This window comes from Choloepus didactylus, chromosome 19, assembly GCF_015220235.1.
Source record: "Choloepus didactylus isolate mChoDid1 chromosome 19, mChoDid1.pri, whole genome shotgun sequence".
Taxonomy (NCBI): domain Eukaryota; kingdom Metazoa; phylum Chordata; class Mammalia; order Pilosa; family Megalonychidae; genus Choloepus; species Choloepus didactylus.
Genome location: NC_051325.1, coordinates 14288987 through 14313328, shown reverse-complemented (window position 1 = coordinate 14313328; position 24342 = coordinate 14288987). Strand labels below are relative to the sequence as shown.

General features: G+C 44.0%; 2 protein-coding genes across 10 annotated transcripts in view; both read left to right on the top strand.

Annotated features, from left to right (window-relative positions):
• Nucleotides 1-24342, top strand: part of RIN2 (Ras and Rab interactor 2) — a 249289-nt gene that overhangs the window by 191749 nt on the left and 33198 nt on the right. For all 8 annotated transcript variants that reach the window (XM_037810948.1, XM_037810953.1, XM_037810950.1 and 5 more), the window contains 3 exons: nt 14023-14215; nt 17445-17556; nt 22889-22961. In XM_037810948.1, coding sequence (XP_037666876.1) covers nt 14023-14215; nt 17445-17556; nt 22889-22961 — 378 coding nt within the window. The remainder of the gene's footprint in view (nt 1-14022; nt 14216-17444; nt 17557-22888; nt 22962-24342) is intronic.
• LOC119515160 (MORF4 family-associated protein 1) lies at nt 18080-20744 on the top strand. 2 transcript variants are annotated; one of them, XM_037810954.1, is made up of 2 exons: nt 18080-19392; nt 19939-20038. In XM_037810954.1, exon 1 carries the CDS (start codon nt 18996-18998, stop codon nt 19377-19379), a length of 384 nt encoding a protein of 127 aa, XP_037666882.1. In that variant the 5' UTR covers nt 18080-18995; the 3' UTR covers nt 19380-19392; nt 19939-20038. The 2 variants fall into 2 exon arrangements, 1 of the variants encoding a protein (XP_037666882.1); XR_005212984.1 differs by having other exon boundaries at nt 18086-19430; nt 19939-20744.

The window sequence follows — 24342 nt, the reverse complement described above, 5'->3', positions numbered from 1 at the left end:
AATCTCCCTGGCAACGTGGGATATGACTCCCGGCGATGAATTTGGACCTGGCATCATGGGATTGAGAACATCTTCTTGACCAAAAGGGGGATGTGAAATGAAACGATATAAAGTTTCACTGGCTGAGAGATTTCAAATGGAGTCAAGAAGTCACTCTGGTGGACATTCTTATGTATTATAGAGATAACCCTTTTAGGACTTAATGTACTGGAATAGCTAGAAGTAAATAACTGAAACTATCAAACTCCAACCCAGTAGCCTTGACTCTTGAAAATGAGTATATAACAATGTAGCTTATAAGGGGTGACAGTGTGATTGTGAAAACGATGTGGATCATACTCCCCATATCCAGTGTATGGATGGATGAGTAGAAAAGTGGGGACAAAAACTAATGAAAAATAGGGTGGGATGGGGGGCATGATTTGGGTGTTATTTTTTACCTTTATTTTTTATTATTCTTATTCTTTCTGGTGTAAGGAAAATGTTCAAAAATAGATTGGGGTGATGAATGCATAACTATATGATGGTACTGTGAACAGTTGATTGTACACCATGGATGATTGTATGGTATGTGACTATATCTCAATAAAACTGAATTTAATTAAAAAAAAATCAAGGCTGCTGGGTTGCAGTTCAACAGTTTCAGGTATTTTCTTCTAGCTATTCCAATACACTAAAAACTAAAAAGGGATAGCTATATAACACATAAAAATAACCTCCAGAATGACCTCTCGACTTCATTTGAAATATCTCAGACAGTGAAACTTTATTTTGTTTCATTTCTCTTCCCCCTTTCAGTCAAGAAAGCTTTTTCAATTCCATGATGCCAGGTCCAGTCTCATCCCCAGGAGTCATGTTCCACGTTACCAGGGAGATTTGCACCCCTGGGAGTCATGTCCAAGTAGGGGGGAGGGCAGCGAGTCCACCTGCCAAGTTGGCTTAGAGAGAGAGGCCACATCTGAGCAACAAAAGAGGCTCTCTGGGGGTGACTCTTAGGCACAATTATAGGTAGGTCTTAGCCTCTCCTTTGCAGTAACAAAGCTTCATAAGGGCAAGCCCCAAGATTGAGGGCTTGGCCTTCTAAATTGGTTGTCCTCAGTGCTTGTGAGTACACCAGTAGTTCCCCAGGTGGGGAAGTTGAATATTTCCACATTTTCCACCAGTCCCTCAGAGGGGCTTTGCAAATACATTTTTATTCTCTGCCCAGATTACTTGGGGATGTATGAGGGTTTCACAGTATCCTGTAACAAACCAACTAGATTTCACTCCCCATTCAAAAGTTCCATGTGTTTACGGTATCAAACTATTTTTTAACTTCCAAACCCATTCAAATGACATTGCATGCAAAGATCAAATACCTATCACAGATAAAATCAGAACTGCTCTTATTGGAGAGAAGAAGGATTTAAGACTTACCTGCCTAGGAGTCCTTCTGTCCACACATGGGACAGCTTCTCCAGCAGTGGTACCCCTAAGGCTCTGTGGAACATGGTTTGAAAATCAGGGAATCCGTGAGCCTCAAAAAAGATTCAGAAAGTTATACAGAAGGCTGATAATGCCAATTATCTTTTTTTTTTTTTTTTTGGTAGGGTTGGGTTGGAGCGGCAAAGTATAGAAGTCAAACGAAAATAGCTAGCCATGGCATGATACAAACATAGAATATAGAATTACAGCTATACTATTATAGCACATACATAAAAGTAAATATGCTTACCCTCGAATGCTGGATGGTAATGTGAATAAATAAAAACATTGCTTTGATGAGGGTAAAGGCAGTTTCCGTATCGTATTTTGGTTATTTTGATATTATCTTTGCAATAAAGTAATGTTTTTAAAGAAGGAAAAACAAATTCAGTTGTGATTTAGTCAAGCTATGCAGTAATACCAGTGTAGACAAAAGCTCTTAAATATGAAGAAATGCTAATCCATGCCACACTCACCTTTCCGGGAAGCAGTGTACATGCTCCACGCAGGCTGAAGGTTTGGGGACAGGGCTGTGGAGCTCACCAGGCCCCTGATCCTCCCTGTTTTGAGTTCCAAGGTCAACAGGGACAATAGGTTCTTTGTTTCGATTTCTTATATTTACAGGAACGGATTAATGTCCCTGCCAGTGTTTGCTCCATATCTGCCCTTTTCATCTCTGGCTGGAGAGGCCTCAGGAGGAAGGTCAGGGGCCCCAAAGTTCCCAAGCCCTTCTTCTCTTGTGCAAATGGCAGTGGCTCCCCGGGGGCAGACACGTGCCCCTGTTCACTTTTTGGTGGTGTCCTCGATTCCTAGTCCTCGGTCAATAGAGCTTAGATTCCATCAAAGGCCCGAAAAGTTTTTCACAAAAGTCCGTCTGTGGCTGGCTTTTAGAAATCTTTCTGAGGAAGATTTGTGGCCTCAAAAAGCAGTAGCCGATAGCCATGGAGGAACAGAATCCATGTCCCAAAATATGGTAGTGATTTTTTTCACCTTTGAGAGTTTAAGAGGACAAAAAGAGGTCCTCGAGGAATTAAAACATCAACTTGCATAGTGCTGGGGAAGAGCCCAAGTCAGAAAGCTAGCTTGGACCCAGTTCTAGCCATTTCTAGAGCTTTGACCTCAAATAAGGAGATAAACAAAATGATCTCTAATGTCCCTCACAATTCAGGTAGATGTACAGTAATTCTCATAAGAATATTCATTGCACCCAGCCTCTGCCCCATCACTTTTTTAAAAATGTAATTTTACTGAGATATATTCACATATCATACAATCCATCCAAAGTGTACAATCACTGGTTCACAGTATCGTCACCTATTTGTGTATTCGTCACCATGATCAGTTTTAGAACATTTGCATTACTCCAGAAAAAGAAATGAAAAGTAAAAAGAAGACCCCAAACATCCCATGCCCCTTACCCCGCTCTCTTATTGATCTCTAGTATTGCACTATACCCAATTTTAAGACTTACTGTCCCATCACTTTTCTCGGCTTGCATGGTGGGTAAAAGGTTTCCTCGGCTCACCTAGCAATTTCTCTGCTATAAGTGAGTGTGTTAGCCATGCGCACCCAGAATGATTTGGAGCCTCCCCTCCTCTCCAGACCTAGGTATTACAGAGTAGGGGTTTAATTCAGCATCACAAATTCTAAAGAAATGTTTTCATGGCTGAAGGTGTTAAGAAATCATTGCACATGAACTGTCCAAAAACTGAAGTTTTCCTTGGAATTTTTGTTTGCTTAGTGAATTTTTGTTTGCTTAGTGTGCGTGTTTAACAGAAACTGGAATTGGTCATTGTGCCAAAAATTTTTATCGGGGTGATCTATTCAGAATGGGCTGTCATTTTCTAGATCTCTCTATATAAGGGGACTCTTCTACTAACATTTTTCCAGAAACTGTTGATCACAGACCCATCCCCTCACCTTCTCCCAGCCCTGCTTAAACCCTGGTTCATCTCCACCAAGTTTGACATCTTGGCTACTGTTTGGCATTTGGGTGTGTTTGTTTTCCTTTTGATACATGGACAAGAATTTAGTGCTCCAGGGGCAAGACGATGGTGGACATAATATCAGATTTCTGTCTGGTCCCTCTTTCTTAAGACAACTCCTGCATGGCCTCTTGTAGTTGAAAGCTTGGTCCCCTTGGGCGGTAACATGTTTTGGGTTATTTCCTCCTTGCACAGCAGCTGGGTCAGGCACTACTTTCATTTCCTAGCTGACAAAACAAATACCACTCAATGGGTTGGCTTAAACAATACGAATTTATAGACTCACAGTTTTGAGGCTAGGAGAAGTCCAAAATCAGGTGTCAGCCAGGAGACACTTTCTCTCTGAAGACTGTGGCCTTCTGGGGCTGGCTACCAGTTACCCTTGGTCCTTGGCTTTTCTGTCACATGGCAATGCATATGGTGGACTCTCTTGGCTTCTCTCTCCATCTGACTTTCATTCTGCTTATAAAGGACTCCAGTAATCTGGATTAAAGTCCAACCTGATTCAGTGGAGTCACACTTTAGCTAAAGTAACATGTTGAAGAGATTTTATTTGCAATGGGTCCATACCCATAAAATGTAGATCAAGACCAAGAACATGTCCAAATTTGGGTACATGGTTCAACCCACCATATTCAAGGGCTGGTGCAGCTGAAGGCTGTATACATGGACCAAAAGAAGAAGGCACCCAGAGATGCAGGAAATAGGCATGGGCATGTCAACACAAAATATCAAGAGAAGAGGCTAGTTTTCCTTTCTTTTTTCCGTGAATGGTAAGCAGCAAAGTCCAAGCTGGGATTAGACCCTCTGGTAGTTGGGAGAAGTCTTTGGCTATAAGTACCTGCCAGGTTGCACACAGGAACCATCCTTAAGGAGATTCTGTTTTGTTTTTTGTTTTTTATTTTCCCCCAAATCAAATTAAATCCTGATGAACCAAGCTCCAGACTTTCATTTCTAGAATAATCTTTGTCGGTGCTAGAATGGAAACCAATTACCTTGCTTTCTTTTAGTGATTTTCTCCAAAAATCAGGAGACACTATAATGGAAAAATCCTGGAAATGCCACTGAGTAGAATCATTCCTTATAGTTTCAAAGACATTCCGGGATCTTATAATCAGTATTTGTTTTCAGGTTTTGTTTGACTGTTTTGATAACAGATTCCTTTCTTCAACATAAGTCCATTTTGGGACATGGTGAAACTGAGGCCCCACAACCTGCATCAATGGGTCAAAGCCTCACAGTTAGGAAGGCAACACTGAGGCTTTAATTCAAGCCTGAATTTCCAGCATTCCATTGAATTTTATAAGCTGAGGGGAGCTGAGGAATTGGGCTGACTCAATTAAGATCAGGACATGGTTTATAAAAAATCACATCTTGGTATTGATGCATTTTACATGAGCAGGAAAGTGGTAGCTTTGATTCCAGATAAATGATAACTCATCAGATAACTGAATGCTAAAGCCCTTGTCAGCGTGTGTGATGCGGGCAGTGGGGTGTCCCCACTTTGGGTTTCTCCATTTGCTGTACCTGCCTTAACTGACAGCAGCTTTCCTGCCAATATTCTCCTGTGCTGAGCTAGCTTGTGCATATGGTTCCCAGTCTTGGAATAAGGTGTTCTGTATTTGGGGGCATTGAATGGAGCACTTATCACCTTGTCCTGTGCTGGCGGGCATAGAGTTGCAATTCTAGACACACTCAGCGTTGACTTTTATGCCCATCTGCAGCCGTCACCCCCTGCTGGGGGAGGAGAGGTGGAAGGGGTGTCCATGAGGGATGTACATGAACAGTGAAGAGGAATCTGCTAAAACTTTGGATTGGTTCTTCTTGGAAAATTGGGGCTGCCTCCGTCTCTTGCTCCAGGCCCTGAGATAACCAAAGCCCAAGGGGCTCTGGGTGGCTGCAGTGATCTTTGCCTTGCATTTCCTGATAAACACAAAGGTAAGAATCCTTTGTCTCCTGAGACTGGAACGAGCAGCCAGATTCTGTTGTTGGCGGAGGAAATACCTGACTTAGAGGCTGTGCTGGCAGCCCCAGAGAAAGCTAATGGAGACACCAGTGGCCACAATGGGTTCTCACTGCAGCCGAGCTGCTCCTCTTCCTTGCTCATAAGGCCTGAGCCTTGCTGTGTGCAGCCCAGTCCTGGTCATGCCCTGGGCCAAGCCAGAAAAAGGTCTGGGGTTGGCGCCAGGCTAGTGGGAGAGAGAAAGCTTGTTTACGAATGAGCGTAATGCAGAGTAAAATGGGGTGAGTGCCAGAGGCTGATAAACAATGGGTAAGGGAATTCAGAGGGCAGCAGGGTGGCTTGGAGTTGTGGGGATCAGGGAGGCTGTGGGGATTTGAGGTCTGTGTTCATGATGGGTAGGAGCCAGATACAGCAATGGACAGTCAGGAATGGCTTGGACACAGGTAGGAGGCAGGAGAGCAGGTGCAATGGCAGAGAGCTCCTTTCTCAGCATGGTCTTCCCCTTGCATTCAAGACGGGCTTGTGAACATAAATCCAAGAAAAGCATTGTTATGTTCTAACCCAAATGATCGTTCCGCCAAATTTCAGTCATGTCTTGTGCCAGAATTTTTCCCTTATTCATGTCCATCGTGGCTATCAACTTGCCAACTATTTTTCTTTAAATCAACTCATCATTTTCCATAAATACATTCTTAGAAAAAAGTAAATTTAATTTCTCCACCGTAACTGGGAAATACACGAAATACACATAAATCCACTAAATACACATAATGTAAGTATTCACCACTACAATCAAAACCAGACCTCCAGATATCACCTTCGCATATGCACTCCTCTTTGGGAAATACTGTCAATGTTTAGTAAACCATTGAGAAGTTATAAAATACCAAAAATTAATCTGCCCTGACCTGTAATAGAGCTTTGTTTTTTGTTTCAATTTGGAGTTCTTCCCTTCATAACAGGATGGCATCTGTTAAATTAGGTAGACAGGTAATGTGATTACTTTAAGCCATAATTAAGTCATAGACAAAAGCAAAATGGAATCCTGGGCTCCACTTTTTGTTTACTGTTTTGTTTTATTGACCAGGTGAGCATTCTACTGATAATCATTAGCCCCATCAACTTGTGTTGATTCATTCTGTAACACTTTATTAGGCACTTACCTTGCAAGCAAGGAAAAGCTATTCGTTTTCTTAAAAGTCTGGAAGGTCCACTGGGAACCCTCAGGAAACTAGCTCTCAGCCTTCAGAAAAAACACGGGGTGTTTCTTCAGAGCTGAGTTAGAAGGGAGTGCCTTGTTGGAAATGCAGCTGGGCCCTGGAAAGGTGAGCTGGGGTGGAGCCTGCCCCGACCCCTTCAGATCCCAGAGCTGAGGCAGCCTGGTGGATTTCTCAGCCCCACTCCCAACGCCAGCACTGAACTAGGAAGGAGCAGGGAAAGCTGGGATTCTCCCTCCAAGAAGACAGTTCCCTGCCTCACCTTTATAGAGCCTATAGAGGGGGTCAAGGGTGGTGCCTTGTCTGGGGGTTGAGAAGGAGGAGTTAAAAGCCGAAAGCCAAGGTGGTTTTTTGGAGGTTGTAATCATCCTTCCTACAGCTGGCCTGCAACTCAGTCATCTGAATGTACCCACAGGACTCAACTTACAGATCCCAACAATTTTTTTTTCAATCATATAGAGAACCCATACAGAAAACTCCAACATGCCTCCTACCCTGATACCTAAATCCACCAGCTTTTAACATTTTGCCACATTTGCCTGTCGTTCCATCCATGCACCCATCCGTCTATTTATTATCTATTTGAGAGTAAATTGTATACATCAGTCTTCTTGAACACTTAATTCTTCCATGCACATTTCTTAAGAATAAGGATGTTCACTTATGCAACTATGTAGAGTCACCAAGTTTAAGAGATTTGGTATTAATATAAAGCATAGTCTATATTCCAATGTTTTTGTATGTCCCAATAATGTCCTTTTGAGATTCCAGCTATCTTATATGTAGAAGCAAAACAATACCTTGCTAAAATCTAAGGGTAGCTTTGCCTGTGATTTATGACAGGTAGATTGAAAATGTACCAAATTCCATGGCAGATAGGATAGTGTTTGTGCTAAGGCAACACGCTCACCATGCAGAAACACATGTGGGGAGCCAGAGAACCATGGAAAACATTTTCAGAAGATGTCCCATGACTCAATTAAAGCCACCACTTTAATCCCACAGCGAACTTGCCATTCATTCTATGGGAAGCTTTTATAAGTTGTTAATTAACCAAACTAATCTATTTTTAGTTGAAATATTATCTAACAGTCTGCTGTAGAAAGGGAGATGCTTAGTATATTTTAAATATTTAATTCAAACAACTCTCATCATTAAAAAAAAATAGGGTGCATCTTATAGATATTGTTATGGACTGTCCATTGAAAAATGTGATGATTCAGCTTAAGGGAGGTATTTTTAACACACCTTGAGAAGGTGTGGGGGACTTTTTGTTTCTTGTGTTTGTTTTGTCCATATGGCCTAACTCTGAGTGTAGAACCATCCAGAGCACTGACACCGATTAGCCAATATGTCCCACCCTTGGTTCGGTAAGAATTTAGCATTTTGCCTTCTATGTAGCCCCATGAACTTTATTTTTGCTTTACAACAGCTGAAGTGGGAAAGTTCTTGACAGTATTCATGTGCCAGCATTTTTTTCCCCTACAGAAACAACCTCACATCAAATATATATGTATTTTCACCTTGATGATTGTCATCTCACACATTTGAAAAAGAATAGATTGTACAAACTATACACTTGAGATACGCTGTTTAGGCTGTAGCTTGGAAGAGGAGGTGACATACTGGAAAGTGCAAGGAGATCTTCCTGAACACGCTTGCACATAGTACTTCCTAAAACTAACAGTTAAATAAATAAATGGATTTTATACTCATAAAAATCCAGTGAGATGATTGCTATTATTACTTTTTCCCTACCCTAGTGTTTTGAGAAATTCCCAGCATTACAGAAGAGTCCCAAGAATAGTACAGTAGATCTTACATAGCCTTCACCTAAATTGACTAATTGTTGAAATTTTACCACATTTGCTTTCTCTCTGTGTATGTTTTCTTTCTTTTGGGGGAACAGTGGTAATGGGCTGAACCATTTGAAACTTCCAGACAATTTGATACTTTGCCACTAAATACTTTGACAGACATCTCCTAAGAATGAACACATTTCCCTACATGAACATAGTAAAATTATCACACTCAGGAAATTAAACATTAGTACAAGATTATCACACTCAGGAAATTAAACATTAGTACAAGATCATCTAATATACACCCTTACTCTAATATCCCACAACTGTCCTTTATAGATGTTTTTTTACTCTGACAATGAATGGAATAAAATTCCATGTGTTCAGTGTAATTATCATGTCATTTTATTCTCATTTCACGTGGAGCAATCCATAGCCTTTCTCTCCCTCTACCCCCCCCCTCCCCCTTTCTCTCTCTCTCTCCTCTCTCTGGGTCTTTTAATGCATTGACATTGAAGAGTTCAGGCCAGTGGCTTAATAGAAAACACCTCAGTTTGGATCTGTCTGATTGTTCCTCGTGTGTAGATTCAGGATGGGCTATTTGGAGGCAGGAAGGAGAACCCAGGTGACATTATATCCCCCCCAGGGCATCATATTGGGGCACTTGATGTGAGGATGATTTGTCATCAGTGGTGATAACTCTGATCCCTGGGTTGAGATGCTGTTTGCCAGGTTTCTCGGTTGTCAGGTCCCTTTCCTCTTCATAATTAATGTGATCCACGGAGTGATATTTAAGACTATAGCTATTCTTTTTTCCTTCACCTGCTGCATCAATTATTACACGATGTTGGTAGGTATTATTACCATTTTCCGGTTAGAAAAAGGCTCAGGAACCGAGCTGGTCGGTGTCTCCGGCCTCCCCAGAAGGAGAGGACCTGAGGCTGGTGTCCGGTTTGCGCACTGTGACCGAGTGGCCTTCAGAGCCTCCTAGACTGTAGCACAGCCTACCTGTTACAAGCTACTCATTTTCTGTCCTCCCTCTGCACATTCGTTTCTATTAATTTCATCGGGTTCTGCCTTAGGTTGAGTTCCCTAGAGGCAGAACCTGGGGTGGAGATTCTTGTGCAAGTGTTTTATGGAGGGAAGGCTCTCAGGAGAAGCCTGTGAAGAGTGAGGGATGCACGATGGGGCAGGAGAGAAACCAGGCACAAGTGTGGGTCATCTAGGGTCTGTCCTCCACCTGATCCCATGGGGAGCTCTGGAGTGTGAATGGCACCCTAGGGTTGTCCCGCCCAGAGACAAGAATCCACACTTGACATCCCAGAATCCATGGGGAGAGGGCTTAGCTTCCTGGACATTTCCAGGAAGACGGCAAGTCTCAGGAGAAGGGGAGCAGCTAAGAGCTTTTAGCAGCCAAGACTCACAGCAGCTGGGAGACAGTATCTCGGGCACCAACAGCGTCCCCTACAGATTCATTATTTCCTTCCTTAGTTCTTTTGCGATAAAAGCCAATTTGTTCTTTAATTATATACTATAAACTTCAAATGGCTGGCTGAATAAAGGAGTTAGCTTAGTCGTTTTCAAAGGCAGGTTCTAAGGTATGGTTGGTCCTTTGTGAGGTTCCATGGATCTTATCATGTCTTCCTGTCTGGCCCCTGGCTTTTGGACTGAGGTCAGTTGTCAGGACAAAGGCTTCTGAATTTCTTGAAACAAGAGGAGTCACAGGATGTGCTCTTCTAAAGAAGAAAGAAGGAATGTCAACATATTTACTCTCTGCACACAGGAGTATTGGGATTGGCCTGTTCGAGATTGTAGAATTTGGTCTTGGAAACATCACCAACCTGAGATGGCAGGGATGAAATGTCTCGTTATTTAATAGGTTCTGACAGTTCCTTCAGTGGCATGTCATCTTCCCCACCCCCACCCCACCCCCAAAACCCCAGATATTTGGACCAAAGGTAAAAAAAACATGTTTTGCCCTTAGGGCACAGGCAGTGCTTCTCAAAGTGTGATCTGCAATTCAGCAGCAGGGTCACCAAGGAGCCTGTTAGAAAATGCAGATTCTCTGACCCATCCTGAAACTGCAGAATCAGAATCTCTGGGGCTTAAACCAGGAATCTGTGTCTTAACAAACCCCAGGTGTCTCATACTCAAGTTTGGGAAGCACTGATCCAAAGCAGCTGTCATCCAACTGGGCTAACTTTGGGATCACTTGGGGAGCTTTAAAAATTCGGGTGCCTGGGCCCTGTTCCAGAGAGCTGGTTTATTTGATCTTTAGTGAAGTCTGGTCATTGAAAGTTTGTTAAGCTCCCCATTGTAAATATGGGCAGACAAGATTGACAATGACTAACGTCTTCTTTTTACCTTATGGGAAAGGAATTTTAACAGCAGTTTCATTTTGAAGAGTTTCTTCTTAGAGCTGCAAATATTCACTTCAAAATACCCAGAGGCAGTGGGATTGCATTTGCAGAAGGAGAAACTGTCTTTTTGGCACAGACTCTCCCGTCTGGAAAATTGTAGCAGATGTAAGTGAAAACTCTCACGTTTGAGAGGAAACAAAATAGTAACCTTGAATGGATGCTTGAGATTCTTTAGCTCTGTGGAAAAGTCAAGAAGGAGGTGAGGGGAGGAAATGAAGGGGGAGGTCTCTGGCCAGCCCAAGCAGTACCAGAGATCTGCACCCAAAACTGGCTGGCCTCTTCTGTATTGGATCCCACCGTTTATGTGTGGGGGTGTCCATCAGGAAATGCTACACTTTCTTTTTTTAAATTTCCCCACTTTCCCCTTACATCTGGTTTCAACATTTGTCCTCATCAGTGTTGAAGACTTTGTCAAGGCCACGCGCCGGGGTTTCTTTGGGTTTAGATGTTTGAAGACTGTGTGACCCACCCCCCCAACTCTGACTTCTCCCCTTGAGAATGAATGAGCAGTACTGATGTTTGTGCTACTCTCGCCCTTGAAGGTGAGAGCCAGGGTGAGTGTGACTTCTGAGCCAGGTCCAGGCAAAGAGACCCGAGAGTTCAGCAGCAGATTGGGATTTCAGCACTCTAGACCTTGGGGAAGACACTCAACCGGTCTGAGCCTCTTTTTTTTTTTTTAATTCAGTTTTATTGAGATATATTCACATACCATACAATCATCCATGGTGTATAATCAACTGTTCACAGTACCATCATATAGCTGTGCATTCATCACCCCAATCTATTTCTGAACATTTTCCTTACACCAGAAAGAATCAGAATAAGAATAAAAAATAAAAAAGAACACCCAAATCATCCCTACCATCTCACCCTATTTTTCATTTAGTTTCTGTCCCCATTTTTCTACTCTTCCATCCATACACTGGATAAAGGGAGTGCGATCCACAAGGTTTTCACAACCACACTGTCACCCCTTGTAAGCTACATTGTCATACAGTTGTCTTCAAGAGTCAAGGCTACTGGGTTGGAATTTGATAGTTTCAGGTATTGACTTCCAGCTATTCCAATACCTTAAAACCTAAAAAGTGTTATCTATGTAGTGTGTAAGAATGTCCACCAGAGTGACCTCTTGGCTCCATTTGAAATCTCTCAGCCACTGAAACTTTATTTCATTTCATTTCGCATCCCCCTTTTGGTCAAGAAGATGTTCTCAATCCCACGATGCCGGGTCCAGATTCATCCCTGGGAGTCATATCCTGTGTTGCCAGGGAGATTTACACCCCTGGGAGTCGGGTCCCACATAGGGGGGAGGGCAGTGAGTTCACCTCTGAGCCTGTTTCTTAAAACCGCGATCTCAGTACCTACCTTCAGGCCTGTGGAGGGGAGTAAAATGAGAGAATGTTTGTAAGGAACCTGTCATCTAACTGCTACCCCATGGAGATTTTCTCATGTTCACCATCTTAATTGTTGCCTGGAAAGTCAGGTGAACACTGGACAACTTTGTAATTTCTAGTGCTGCCTTTTCATGGTGATTTATTACTCTGGATACCTAGGGCCTCCATTTCCTATAAAATGGTGATTAAATACTCACTAACAGGGTCAGTGTCAGCACCAAAGGTGACTGATAGAAGTGAACATAGCTTTTATTTTTTTAATTGTGGTAACATATATATAACATAACATTTGCATTTTAACCTTTTTTAAGTGTACGATGCAGTGGCATTGCACATTTGATTTACAAATTACGATTACATTCCCCATGTTGTTCTACCATCACCCCCATCCATTATCAAAACTTTCACCGTAAACAGAAGCTCTGCACCTATTAAGCAATATCTCCCCATTCTCCCTCCGGCTTGGCCCCTGGTAACCTCTAATCTACTTTCTGTCCCTATGAATTTGCTTATTCTAGATATTTCATGTAAGTGGAATCATATGCTATTTGTTCTTTTGTGTCTGGCTCAATTTACTTAGCCTAATGCTTTCAAGTTTGATCCGTGTTTTAGCATGTATCAGAATTCATTTCTTTTTAAGGCTAAATGATATTCCATTATATAAATATTCTGCATTTGATTTATCCATTTATCACTGTATTAGGTAGGGTTCTCTAGGGAAACAGAACCAACAAGAGATATCTGTAAATATAAGATTTTATAAAAGTGTCTCACGCAACTGGGGGGGTGCACAGGTCCAAATTCCGTAGGGCAGGCAGCGAACTGGCAACTCGGATGAAGGTGTTCGATGAACTCCTCAGGAGCTGCCTCATGGCTAGCCTAAGAAGAAGTAAAGATCCCCTCTTTTTCTCCCTTAAAAGTCTCCAACTGATTGGATTAAATCCAGCCAATTGCATTCTCTAATTGCGAAAGACACACCCTTCATTGATGTAATCAGTCACAGCTGCAGCCAATTGACTGATGATTTAATAAACCAGCCTGGTGGTTTATTAACCAGCCACAAACATCCTCACAGCAATGGTTAGGCCAGTGCTTGCTTGACCAGACACCTGGGTACCATCACCTGGCCAAGTTGACACATGAACCCAACCATCAAAATCAGTTAATGGACATTTGGGTTGGTTTCCCTTTTGGCTATTATGAATAATGTCAACATGATTTTATAAATAGCCAACACCATTCCGTTGTGAGGTTTAATTATAAATAATGCTATTAATAACAGAAAAAGAATGCTACGATTTGTGAGAAAAATAGGAAATCCAGTTCATTTGGATATAAAATGAGAGCGCGTGATGCGAGTCTTTTTTGTCCTTGCTTTTCCGGCAGGACGACAGTCGTGCTTTTGACACTTGCTACTGAGGACTGGGAGCTCATGGTTACCATAGATGGAATTTAACGTTTCTCAGAGTCAGAAACGGTTTATGCCCAAAGACAAAGACTTAACTAAACACATTTAAGATATTTAGAATCTTTTGAAAACAATTTTGAGATAGAAGGTTGGTTCTGTTGAGTGCAAAGTACTGTGTTTTAAAAACAGGGATAGAGAATAAAGTAAAACATTGTGTCTGCTTTCAGAAATTTTTCAGTGTGGAGGGAAAGACAAAAAAAGGTGGTGATGAAAAGACAGCCTGCTCTCCACGGCAGGCCAAGCCTCTGGGACGGTCGGGAATGGGCCCCTTGTCCCAGGCACTGAACCTTGCCCTCCTCTTTGTCCCAGCATGGTGAGACACCAGGATGATGACTACCGTGAGGAAGAGGATATGACGGCCAGTCCCCGGGACTCTGGCTACGACAGCCTCTGCAACAGACTGAGCATTTTGGACCGGCTTCTCCACACCCACCCCATCTGGCTGCAGCTAGGTCTGAATGAGGAGGAGGCGGCCCAAGTCCTACAGCCTCAGCCTCCCGGGGTAAGACCTCAAGGAAATAGGTGGGGGTAGGCAGGGCTGCTGCTGCCATAGGGCAAGTTCCAGAAAGTTTTTCCCAGTCTATAGGAAGCGTGATTCTCAGTTTGCACCTGGATTGCAAAACTGGGAACTTCTGGAAACTAAGAAGGATTGAAGCCCTTCCCAGGTAGTCTTCCTGTCCTCATCGGATTGGTTGGTTTCTGTGGGAGCTCCAGGACTCAAGCAGGAAGACAGAGCATTTGGGTAGTGGGGAGAGGTGCTGGCTGGAGACCCTGGACCTCTTGAGACCTGCCCTTGAGGCCGAGCTCTGGTCTGGGGTCCTCAGTTCCCCCTGTTGCTTTCCTTTCATTCTGAGCCTGGGAGACGTGTCATGACCCACCCAGCCAACCTGCGACCCAATTCTTTAAGACTTCTCTATCTACAGACATGTCTTCTTAGGCTTAGGCCACCAATGTAATCCTTTGTCTGGGGCTTTCTCAGTGGCTTTCCACCTAGATCAAAGTCCAGTTTAGTTTCTTCCTCTTTCATCGATTCAAGACCACTGTCCCATCTTGTCAAGCCCACTCTATGACTCAAATAGAGGTTCATCAAATGATTTTTATTTAATAAATGGTGTATCTTCTGCTTTCCAACATGGTAGCCGCTTGCCCTGTGTATCTATTTAAATGTCAATTAATTACAATTAAATAAAATTTAAAATTCAGTCCCTCAAGTCACACTAGACACATTTCAAGTGCTCATTGGCTGGTGACTACTGGATCAGATGGCACCAAATATAGAACATGTCCGTCTTCACAGGAAGTTACATTGGACATTGCTTGTGCACAATATCTACTTCCCCAAAAGTATAAATACAATAAATCACAGATAAAATAAGACTTAGACCAACCCATGACAAAAGATACAAACTAAGAGATAAGATACATGGAGAGACAAAGAGAAAATTCTATCAGCAACCGGCCTGAGGAATATAACAACAATTGAACATAAAAATAAACGTTTGAGTTTCCTGGCTGTCAGAGCCTGCCTATTATCATTTTTTGACTTCTGAAAGTGAGTCTCTCTTTTTATTTCCTGTCTGACAGAACATCCTATTGGAACGTGCTCAGGGTGACTAGACACAGCATTTGATCGTTTTTATGGAGAATTTCTTGGCCAACACATCGGGTTGTTGTCCTTCGTTTGGGTCTATAGAACAGGGTCCCCTCTGGGAGGCCCCCCGCTTTCTGCCCGTTGAATTGTCTGCTCCTGAGTTCTGCAGAAAATTCTGCAGGGGGAGGTGGCTGCGTTGCCAGGCAACAGTTCCCCTCCCCACTCCACTCGCCCTCCTGGAGCAAGCGCGTCCGTTTCTGCCGAGACCCATGTGGGAAACAAGCCAGCAGGGCGTTCTCTCATCCACTCCCCTCCCTGGGCAGGACCAACCTGGTGAGAAGGGGCAGGCTGAGGAAAGGAGCAAGGTGGGTCAGGAGAGGCCAAAAATAGATACGGAGGCAGGAAAGATGACAAGTAGGATAAGCAGGATGCTGAAAGTGTGAGGAGGAGGGGAACTTGAAAGCCTGGCCCTGGTGGCGTGAGCTAAGGGGAATTTGGTGTGCCACCACCCTTAATTATCTACAACCTGAGACAAGAGTCAGCAGATTTTTTCCACAAAGGGCCAGAGAGTAGATATTTTTGGCTTTGAGAGCCAGACAGTCTCCACCATAGCTACTCAGCCCTGCCGTTGTAGTGCAGAAGCAGCCTCAGACAATACGTCAACGAATGAGTGTGGCTGAGTCCCAATAAAACTTTATTTACAAAAACAGGCGGGCTGCAGGGCATAGTTTACCAGCCCCTAATCTAAGACAGTAAGTTTGCAGACATTCAGGAAACAAGGCCCAGAGGTTGTGTTCCCTCTAATCAGCAGGCTTGGGGAGATCCCCAACTGCAAAAGGGAAAAAGACTTTCTTTCCGCCAACCAAAACTGCCTCCCCACCATGCTTTGGGCTATTACTCATCAGGGTGCTATTTAGGAGACATGCTTCAGTTTTAGGGTATCCTGGAGATGTTGAGTCTCAGAACAAGCTACTGGACAGATTCCATGGATATAGCTCCATGGGTTAAAAGAAAAATCAAAGAACTTCCGGTCTCGCTCCTCACCAGATACCTGATTCTCATTACTCCCCTAAAACAAGTATCCTAGGAGCTATTAACTGGACATAAGGAGAGGAGTGATGATTAGATGGGGAAAAAATGTACTGTAGGAATGTGGGGGAGCAGAGAGTGAGGTGTTCACATCAGAAGAGAGGAGGTAGTTAAACAGGACAGGACGGGGTCCTTGGAGAAGGGTCTCACAACACAGGATGCAGCCAGGCCACCACACTGCACACTCCAGGGGATGCCATCCAATTTGTAGTCTCCGTGAATGGTGTCCCTGGAGTTGTTCAGTGCACAGCCTGCACCGCAGTACCAGGCGTACTTGCCTCTGCACTGAAGGTAGCCAGAATGGCATTCTGAGATCAGTGCTGGGCCTTGGGCTGGTTTAAAACATGGGTGTTTGAAGACAGCATTAGGACATGGAGGGAACTGCCACAAAGCGAAGTGAGTCAGGTCTCATGTTGTCAACAGTGAACCTTAGAGCACACCCATTGGATATGGAGGGGCCATTTCTCAGCTCCAGCAGATTGTGACTGGGCAGGACTGGAGACCTGGTCTTGCCACATCATCCCATTTTTTTTCAAGAGAAACTAGAAAAAAAAATCTCTGTCTTTTCATTGTTGGCAACAGATGCAAATTCTGATTTTAAATATATCCATCGTGAGCCATATTAGCTGATGCTCTCCCAGTTCAACCTCTCTGGTTTAGCCATGTTACCTCTGTTTGGAATTTGACTTTACATCAACCAGTGTGCCCATAGAAAACACAAGCTGGAGAATATATACCACAAGCAACAAAACAGTAACCAAACTGAATATGCTTATGCACGTAAAGGGACTTCTTAGCCCTGTGGAGAAGGTTCTGTCAAAGGGAAAATAGAATTCTTGGAAACTACTTAGAGAAAGGAGGGTATAACATTGTCCCTAAGGTGTGGTCCCTAAGTGCCCTTCTCTCCCACGTTAGGATGCCCCACATGGAGCCAGGTGGTTCAGCAGTGAGGGCAGATTCAGTTCATGGAAGTCAGGGTGAGGGAAATCATAGGCTCAGGATCCAACCTTCTGGATGTTTCCTAAGCTTAAAATTCTTTTCCGTTCACTAGATCTTCCTGGTTCGTAAATCCACCAAAATGCAGAAGAAAGTCCTCTCCCTTCGCCTGCCCTGTGAATTTGGAGCCCCACTCAAGGAATTTGCCATAAAGGAAAGCACATATAGTAAGTGGCCATGGGGTGCTTCAGTCCTGGTTGATGCGTGGCTTTGGGTGCCTGGAAGGAGTGGACGTGGAAGGACCCTACACGGGCAGATGTTGGTCTGAGTCCCAGCATATCACTTGTTCAGTGAATGGCTGGGCAGGTAGCCTACCCTGGGAGCCTCGATTTTCTCATCTGTATATTGGGATGATAGTAACCTCAGGGAGCTGTTAGCAGCTCAATCAAAAAACAGTTTACCAAGTGTCTAGCCTACTTGCTTGACCTAGGATAGGCGCTTAATAGAGGTTGGTTCTCTCTCCTCTTCCCCAGTTATGTAGTGTCTGGATTCGGTTTTTTCCAGGTTTGCTGGTGACTAAGCTGCAAGGCAGGCTGGCAGGGCTGGGGCAGTTTTTTACAGGACCTGATGCTAAAGCACGTGCCTGCATGTCTTCGTAAATAAATAATTCCTGAGTTGACACATCCCCTCCAGGCAATCACTGATCAGTCTTCTATGAAATGCAGCTGACAGGAGACGGAATCCAGCCCTTTGGAAAAGTTAACCAGCTGAAGTTTTGAAGGGAGACTAGCGTTCAACAGTGGCAGTTCTGCTGTTCCATGATTGCTTTCTACTTTTTGGTCCCTGGAAATGTAAAGTCTCAGGAGGCCAAGTTTTAAATTAAAAAGGGGGGAACACACAATTCTGATGGACTGCCAACTGGTCCCAGGAAGGACCAGAAGATGGATCTCACACCAAAGAGGAAGGCTTCGTTTGGCACGGGGGGGTTAGCAAACTGCGGTGTGAACGCAAGGGGAGGTGAGTTTGGAAACCGGGGTCTGTTTCAGTGACAAGGCTGGGATCAGGATTCTCCATGCTATCTCAGTTTTGACCTAACCAAGCCCCAGCCCCTGCATTTGAAGGAACTGAAGTTGTTCAGGTCAATGGAAGGACACGGTTGGGGTTATATTCAGCCCCAGAGTTTACAGTCTCATGGCACCAAATAAATGACCTTTAACAAAGTCTGTGGAGGAAACATTTCTGGTAGAAGTGAAAACTGCCTGTGGTTAGCCTCATGTTCAGCTTTAAATCTGGGTCTTCACAGTGTTTCCCTTGCAGATCTAATAAAGTCACTTATGCCAGGGAAAAATTTCCATATGGGCCATCAGTGAACCTCGCTAATGAGTTGCACCGATTTATTTACATTAGGAGGCAACAAGAAGACCCCTTTAAATCCACCATTTTAAAGATAATGAGCATTTTGTTTCCCGCTTCGCTGCGTATCTGGAGGTTGGTTCTCTTCGTCCCAGCTCCGAAGCGAAGGGCTTAAAAGAAAGAAACAAACATTATAAGGATAATCCGGGAATCCTGTGACCACTTCCACTCCAGCAGTGACGTGATCAGCCGTCCCCGAGGGGCGCGAGTAAGAAGGACGTCGATACTGCGGTTCTGAAGAGTAGCCGGAAAAATGCGGCCCTTGGACATCGAAGAGGTGGAGGCACCCGAGGAGGTCGAGTTGCTGGAACCCGAGGAAGATTTCGAGCAGTTCCTGCTGCCAGTCATCAACGAGATGCGGGAGGATATCGCGTCTCTCATACGAGAGCACGGGAGAGCGTATCTGAGGACCAGGAGCAAGCTGTGGGAGATGGACAATATGCTCATCCAGATCAAGACCCAGGTGGAGGCGTCGGAGGAGAGCGCGTTGAATCACGTTCAGAACCCAGGTGGAGACGCTGATGAGAGAGTGTCGGAATTGTGCGAGAAGGCCGAGGAAAAGGCCAAAGAGATTGCGAAGATGGCAGAGATGCTGGTGGAGCTAGTCTGGCGAATAGAGAAGAGCGAGTCGTCGTGAAGGGGGAGCGGCGGTAAGGCCGGCTACCCGCGGGAGCTGGACTCAGTCTCGGTAATTGCCATAGCATGATAACAGTTTCCTGTAAAAATAGTAATATTCTAGGAGTGAATCTCCAGCTTTACTACATAAAAAATGGGCAGTGAGGGCTAAGGGGGGGAATAAATGCGTGCTGTTTGGTTAGGTGTCAGTAGATACTGTTTTTATAGCTAGCTCCTGGTTTCCCGCTGGTAATAGAGAAAAATAAAGGTTCGTCTTCTTGAAACATAAAAATCTTTTCCAATAGTACAGTCGCCCGAGGTAGAGCTGCCTAGGCATTGAGGAGGTTGGGGGAAAACCAAAGAAAGCCCAGGTCGTTAGAGCAAAATAGGGGAGAGTGGGTGAGGACACGGGGAAAGAGCTAGAAGTGTCCAGATTTTTCTTTTTTTCTTTTGAAAGGCAGGTGTGAGCACCCTGTCTGTGATAAGTGGCATTCATTAGGTGTTTAAAGTTTTTAAATGTCAAGATATGGAAATCTGAGACAACATTTCTTGATGGTAAATTTCTTCCAATTGTGCCTTAGGTTCACAATTGATGGACTCTGGTCAACGGGTAACAATGGACTTGAAGAAACTGAAACAGCTTGTCATTTTCGCTGTTTTGTTTTTGTAGGTTTTTTACCCACGTGTAACAGTCTCCCTTATGGTCAGTGGTTGATGACCTGCTATGGGTTTATATTGTCAGATGTATTGGATCTGTAAAAATAACTTTTTTTGAGAAATATTCTCAAGAGGGAAATGGGGCTTAATCAAAAGTTGTTTCAGTCATCACGTTTGTTGCTATTTTGCTGTGTTTTCGAAGTGTTGGGCATGGCCTTGTATTTTTGCTGTTAACCTATGTGACCTGGTTGCTTTCTGGAAGTTTGGAACAAATGAAGACTTGGGATCAGAATCTTCCAACTCTAGAGGTGCAGTGGGAAGCACTTCTGGGTTGCAGCTGGCGAAGGATGTGTAAATGAGACTGCTTGGATCAGACTGGGAAGAACTCCAACACAGTTGAGGATGGAAGATGGTTTTGTAAATATTTCAGAACTTTAATTTCTCTGTGAGACGCAGGAGGAGAGCTGTGTTTTGTGGCTCATCTCTCATGTATATTGTGTATCCTGTCAGGTGAGTTTATTTAGACAATATAGCTGACTATGTGACGAAGAAGTTGTGACGCCCTCACATTATTGGGGCTTCAGCGTATAGCATCAAAAAGACAATCTACAAAGGTCCTGGAGAGGCTGGAGAAAGGAAAACGCATCATCGGGTAATAGACTGAATGGTGTTGAGGTCAAAATCAAACATGTAATGTGTTCATTTGCCTTGATAAACAAAGTCTTACAGAGCCTTTGTTTGATTTTTTTATTGTTGTTCATATGACCAAATCCCTTGTGTGTATCAATAAAAGAATTATAAGTAAAAAAAAAAAAAAATAATAAAAAAAAAAATAAAGATAATGAACTTATACTGAGTGAAGGGGAAAAAAACCTAATTCTGAGTTGGTTTTGAAAGTCTGCTAGCTGCGAAGTGGTAGGTCTGACTGGTTTTTAAATCCCTTCTAATATCCAAAGTTGACCATGAAATTCAGATGAAAGCCACTTCCTTCCTCTTTGACTGCAAGGACAGTATCGATGAAAGCTTTCTTCTTGTTCTCTTAGGTCCCTCTCTGCCTAAGGTTTTTCCTCCCTGCCTTGGCAGGAGCTCAAACTCTGCCTTGTTCCCCACCCTCCACCCCAGCTCCTTGGAGAGCAACCATGATACACCAAGAAGACTCCCCTTCCTTAAAAATATACTTGCCTGTTGAGTCTTCAAGGCACCAGTGGAGATACATGTCCACAGTGGCTGCTGGAAAGCCAGAGAAGAATGTTGAAAGTTATGGAAATGGATACAGAGACTAAACCCATCACGACAAATAGGTGTACAGACACTTCTCTTTTTTGATGAAGCTTCCTCAGTTGACAACCCTCTTATTTTAGGCAACTGATTCTACACAGAAATCACTGGCACAAAATCATTTGGATCCTGCCTTGTACCTTGAAGAAGAATTTTTATCTGACTCTCACTCGTGTGCAATTGCTGGGCATTAATTGCTCTTTCTGCTCCATCACTCCCTGAGTCTCTGGGTGACTCAGAATTGTTGAAAGAGCTCGTCTGAGCAAAGGATTAACCTGGCCACAACTAGTTACCACCTGTCCAGGTCCCACCCTGATGGTCCCTTCCAGTCAGGGCCTGTCTCCTCTAGGAATTGGTGGTGGATTGAGAGAAGAAGGACTCACTATAAAAAAAAAATCTAGATAACTTCTGAATAAGCATCCTATGGTTTAATAATATAGACCACTTCCTCGAGGGAAATTTACATAAATTATTCCATTTTTTAGAAACTTCAGTTCTCACTCCTACCTTTCTGGGTAGATGAGAAAAGTGCTCTAATCGCCCATTTTACAGAGAAGAAAACTGAGCCTCAGAGCGGTTTACCTGCCCGTAATTGGTTCCGTCCTACTTAACTCACTAAATTGTGCTGCACGTGTTTGTTTTTTTCTGTGTGTGTGTCTCACTAAATTGCGGTACATGTGTGTGTTTCTGTTTCTGTGTGTGTGTGTGTGTGTGTGTGTGTGTGTGATGGATATACAGGGTTGTAGGGGTATAGCGGTATTTTGAGAGTGCTAAAGAAACCCTAAATAAGCAAAATTACACAAAGTAAGCAAACTAGCATGAGGATAGGGAGGGGTACAAAGGAGAGGAAAAGTCATCTGATTGAGGCAAGGAGGAAAGCTTCATAAAACCCAGGCTCTTTGGAATGTTTTTGGAAGAATAACAGCGTGGGTGGTTGGCAGACAGATGAGTTTTTGGAGGCCGAACCACTCACTTCTCCACCATTTCCGAAGGTCCGCGAAGTGGCACACCATCTTGCCAGCCAGTCTCTTCTCCGTTAGGAAACGTGTGCCCTGGGAGTCAGGGAAGGCACCCTAAGTGAGCGGGTTTGAGAATCGTTCATACTGAACTTAACCGAAAGCTGATTGACGGGAACCCTTTATTATCTTCAAAGCTTTGCAGTCCTCCTCCGTGCCTTCCCCAGAGCTGTCCTGTTTTGGCAAAGAGCAGTGAGGCCAGGGAGGCCCCAGCCTGGGAAGTTTGGGGTGAGGGTGGGTGCTGTGCTGTTGGTTTCTCCTCCAGCCTGATCCCCGATCCCCCCCACAGCTGTGTTTTCTGAACTTTACAAAAGAGATAGTTGGGCAACTCAAGTCTGTCCTGGTCTGTTTATCAAGCACGTGCTCCGAGTGAGTCAAAGGATGGAACTTCCAGGCCATCCGACTCTGCTGGCTGCCTCTGGCTGACATACATCCTCCGCGGAGTCACTTATGGGGACACAGGAGTTTGTTCGAGAATACAGAAATGGCTCTCCTCACGCAGGACGCCACCGTTAGAGAATCCTTCCTTCCCCAGAACATATCAGGGAGACTCAGCTGGTTTCCAAAATCTCTTTTCCAGCCTTTTCCCTGGAAGGCTCAGGAATCAGTTTTGCTGATTTATTCCGGCTCATTGCTTTCTACTGCATCAGCAGGTAAGGCTTCTTTCTCTCTGTGATTTCAAGCATCTCTGCAGTATGGGCAAGTGAGAGAGGCAGCCCTGAGGTTTCTTGATTAAAGCAGGATGGAGGGGAGCTGGGAGGCTTGTGCATCTTAGCTGTCCTTTTCCAGAACCAAAGTATCTGTTTGAGTCTACGTGAAGCTAAGCCAACATCGCAGAGTTAACGAGTACTGGAGAGGGGGCGTGAGTTGAGGAAGGCTTTCTTCGTAAAAATTGTTTCCTAGCAATAACAGTTTTCCAAATCAAGTGTCCTTTCAGCAATTAAGAATCAAAACTCTTGTCTCTGGGGATTGGCATTGCCTTCTTTGCAGAGCAGAGCTCAGTTTGGCCTCCTTTGCTTTCCTCTTTGGTCATCACAGCTGAATACAGTGAACACGTGGAAATGGGTTACTGGGGTTTCAAAAGATCACTTCTTCCAGCTAGCACACACTGAAGCAGAGGTGTTGATTTGGGTTTGGTTTATTTTATCTTATTTTTAAGGCATAGGTGCTAGATCATGTTTCCCAAAGCCTGAGTTAGATGTTCTTGATACCTGTTGGACGGGACCCTCTTGGGGAGCAGGTGCTCTACTGATTACTTCCTGGAGGTCTATTAACTCTTGGGTTGCCAGAGCAACTGAAGCCACATAATCACCCACCCAAGGAAGGAGGTTGTTTCCTGAAGTGAATCCTGTGCTGTTCACCAGCAGGAACGAACCAAATGCTTCACCTGAAATCAGGCCCTGTGAGCCACTCTGTGGGGCACACACTTGTCTGCCATGGTTTGGCAAGATCCCTTGGACCTCGGTGGAAAAATCTCTTGCCCAAAGAGAAGAGGCAGGTGCAGGAGCCCCACCCATCCCCAGGGTTTGAGGCCAGTGAGGCAAGAGGAGTGACTTTCAGTGCTAATATGTAGGTCAGAGGTGAAGTTGGCCAATATTTGCTTTTTTCTGAGTTTGCACAGTGGCAATAGTGCTGTTGTAAAAATCTGTTATATCCTCAAAACAAACTCTGGCGGCAGCCCAGTAGAGATACCATCTCACCCCTAGGCGGCTCTTTGCAGACTATAATACTTGCTGTCCCTGCTGCTGGGCAACTAAAGGAGATAAAACACATGAAAGCCTTTTGCAAACTACAAAGCATACAAGATGTCTACAGAGACATCCCAACACTGGCATTTTGAAAAAAATGGGGAAATTAATCTCAGGCCTTCCTAATCACAAAATACCTTTCTTTTTTCAACTTCGCTCTATATGTCATATTTCTAAAGCCTTGAAGTTTTTGTTTCCCCTTTTCCTCTGTGGGATGGAGCTCACTGACCTAAATCTGTGTTCTTGGTGGTCAGTCGTTGATTTGATCCAGTCCTACCAAAACATT